The sequence below is a fragment of the Octopus bimaculoides genome, chromosome 24 (genome assembly GCF_001194135.2).
Source record: "Octopus bimaculoides isolate UCB-OBI-ISO-001 chromosome 24, ASM119413v2, whole genome shotgun sequence".
Classification (NCBI taxonomy): domain Eukaryota; kingdom Metazoa; phylum Mollusca; class Cephalopoda; order Octopoda; family Octopodidae; genus Octopus; species Octopus bimaculoides.
In genome coordinates, this window is record NC_069004.1 from 26,226,940 (window position 1) to 26,229,416 (window position 2,477).

Sequence of the window (2,477 nt, forward strand, 5' to 3'; positions counted from 1 at the left end):
ATATATATATATATAGTGATTTGATGGGGATCAAAAGGTTCTTGGCCAATTAACTTGGAAGCAATTACGCATGTCGTTGGCTAACTGATTACTCTGAAAATATACGACAAATGTCGCATGAATATCAGCTGAAAAAACAGGATGGCTATTTACAGCTGACTGAACTAGAGCCACATGAGATGAAGTATTTTGCTCAGGAAAAACGCACCACCCGGTCCTGGAACCGAAACCACGTTCTCGCGATCGTGAGTGCAACACCCTAACCACTACGGTACGCCCTTTCACACATGAAGTTGTAAGATGCATGATACGTTTTTAAAGTATGATAATGGTTACTGCTATAAAACCCTACGAGGCTGTATAATACGGTGATACGGTAACATTAATAAAATGTTTTGTATATCATTTACAGAGCTGGTCGGATCGACGTCTCGCTTGGTATCCCACCAAACAGCGAAGCTTTCGCCTCAATAATATATCAGTATGGGAACCAAGTGTCTACTTCGTGAATGGGTAAGTTTGAAAAATGGTCATTTTTAATTTCATTTTAGCTTGGTTATTTTTTATTTTCATATTAGCTTAAAAGCCGCACTCCATGCGAACTATTAAGCTAGCCCCTGCGGAGGGCTACTTGGGTCTGCGGCAACCCAAAACAAACGAGAGCTAAATAACATGACTATAATACGTCTATGATGACTATAAGCCCCGGTGGTGTTTGGTCAGTGGTTAAAGATGGATGGGAATTAATTCTGCAATGGAATCATTCTATTGTTCCAGTTCCAAGTTGAATCCTAACTGTTGACCTATCTGTCTCAAGGTGCTTACCTCGACGAAGCGAATGTCATTTATCTCCCCTTGATCTCTGGCGTCATCTGATAAACGCCACCAGGATGGCATGAATCATCCAAGCTTTACCTGCTAGAAATAGCGACCCAAATGCTTTTAAATCAAATCTTAATGCCGGATGTTCAAGAACCAAATGAAGGGCAGATTTTCCGCCAATTCCAAAAGCCATAAATACTCCTTTTTTGATTAATGCATGCTACAAAGCAAAAATAAACATTAATATGCAATTTCTTGCTATTTCCTGTATATGTCTAATATGGAAGCCATTGTTTCGATTTATATATTTTTTCTCTTCCTCTCTTTCTATTTTATACATCAGTTTATCGGCAGTGGAATCCGCCGCTGAACCAGCTATCAGACTGGAATACAGCGGCAACTTGAACAAGTATCAGAAATTATCATTGAAGACATTCTGTCCGACTGAAAAAGACCAGTACAGTTTCTCCTGTCCGTTCATGCTGAAAACGTATCCTTTGCCAAGCACACAAGAACGGCTGAGAGTAACAGATTTTGAAGTCAATGAAAAATTTCAAAGCCACCAGTGGAATGCCGAGGTCAATACCAACGAGACACGAATTTATAATGAAGATCCTATTGTACTTGTTATTGATCTCGAACTGAAATAAAAATGATTTGTGTTTAAGTTTAAAATATAATATAATTGACACTGTGTCTCCATTTCTCTGTCAATCTCTGTCTTTCTCAGTTTGTCCGTCTACTAAAAGATGACATTCATATAATTGGAATTATCTCTCTTGGGTATCATACACTAGAGCAGTGGTTTTCAACTGGGGTCCATATGACCCCTGGGGGTCCATATGACCCTTGGGGGTCCATGTAAGACTTTTGGGGGTCCACACCAACAAAATAGTAAATTGGGAATCCATCGTTGTATCATAAGAGTCCATGAAAAAAAAATGATACTTTCGATGTATTTATTGCACGAAGCAACTCAATTTCTTTCTCAAATGTTTTACATAGTTCAATCTACACAAGTGAATGTGTGAAAAACATAATAGTAATTTTGAAAGAAGTGTTTTTAAAACTAGTTTTTAAATATCGCATGGCTATTGGCGGGAGACGGGATCTACAAGAATAGGATAACAATCAAAGGGGTCCAAAGATTAAAAAAAAAAAATACAAAGAAGAAAAGCGATTGAGAATCATTGTACTAGAGTTTTACCAATTATCTGTCGGATAACATTGAGAACACTTGCCAAGTACAAATGATATATGTTGCAGTTTATTGGTAATGTGTTTCCATCTTTCTGTCTATTTCTGTCTTTCTCTGTTTATCCGTTCCTAAAGGGAGATAACATTCATATAATTGGAATTATCTCCCTTAGTTCCTATACGGTAGAGAGTTATATCTCTCATGGGGTAGGTAACGCTGGGAACAATACTTTTGCACTTATTACCATTTGCAGATAAAAGCTGCAATTATTAATAGTAAAACGTTAATATTGTTATTAACAATATATATTTATTGAAAATATACAAAGAAAAATTTGCTTAAATTCAATTTAATCTAGGTTCAATAAATTTTTTCATTTTAAAATTGGTATTCAATATTATCCTATATTATATATAGGATATATATATATACATATATATATATATATATATATATA

General features: G+C 35.8%; 1 protein-coding gene across 1 annotated transcript in view; it reads left to right on the forward strand.

Moving 5' to 3' along the window:
• The window catches only part of LOC106882652 (acetylcholine receptor subunit beta), a 69,452-nt gene extending 67,939 nt beyond the window's left edge, over positions 1–1,513 (forward strand). Inside the window, exons 3-4 of the mRNA XM_052976287.1 lie at positions 413–513; positions 1,166–1,513. Coding sequence (XP_052832247.1) covers positions 413–513; positions 1,166–1,472 — 408 coding nt within the window. The 3' untranslated portion in view covers positions 1,473–1,513. The remainder of the gene's footprint in view (positions 1–412; positions 514–1,165) is intronic.
• Positions 1,514–2,477: the final 964 nt, after the last annotated feature.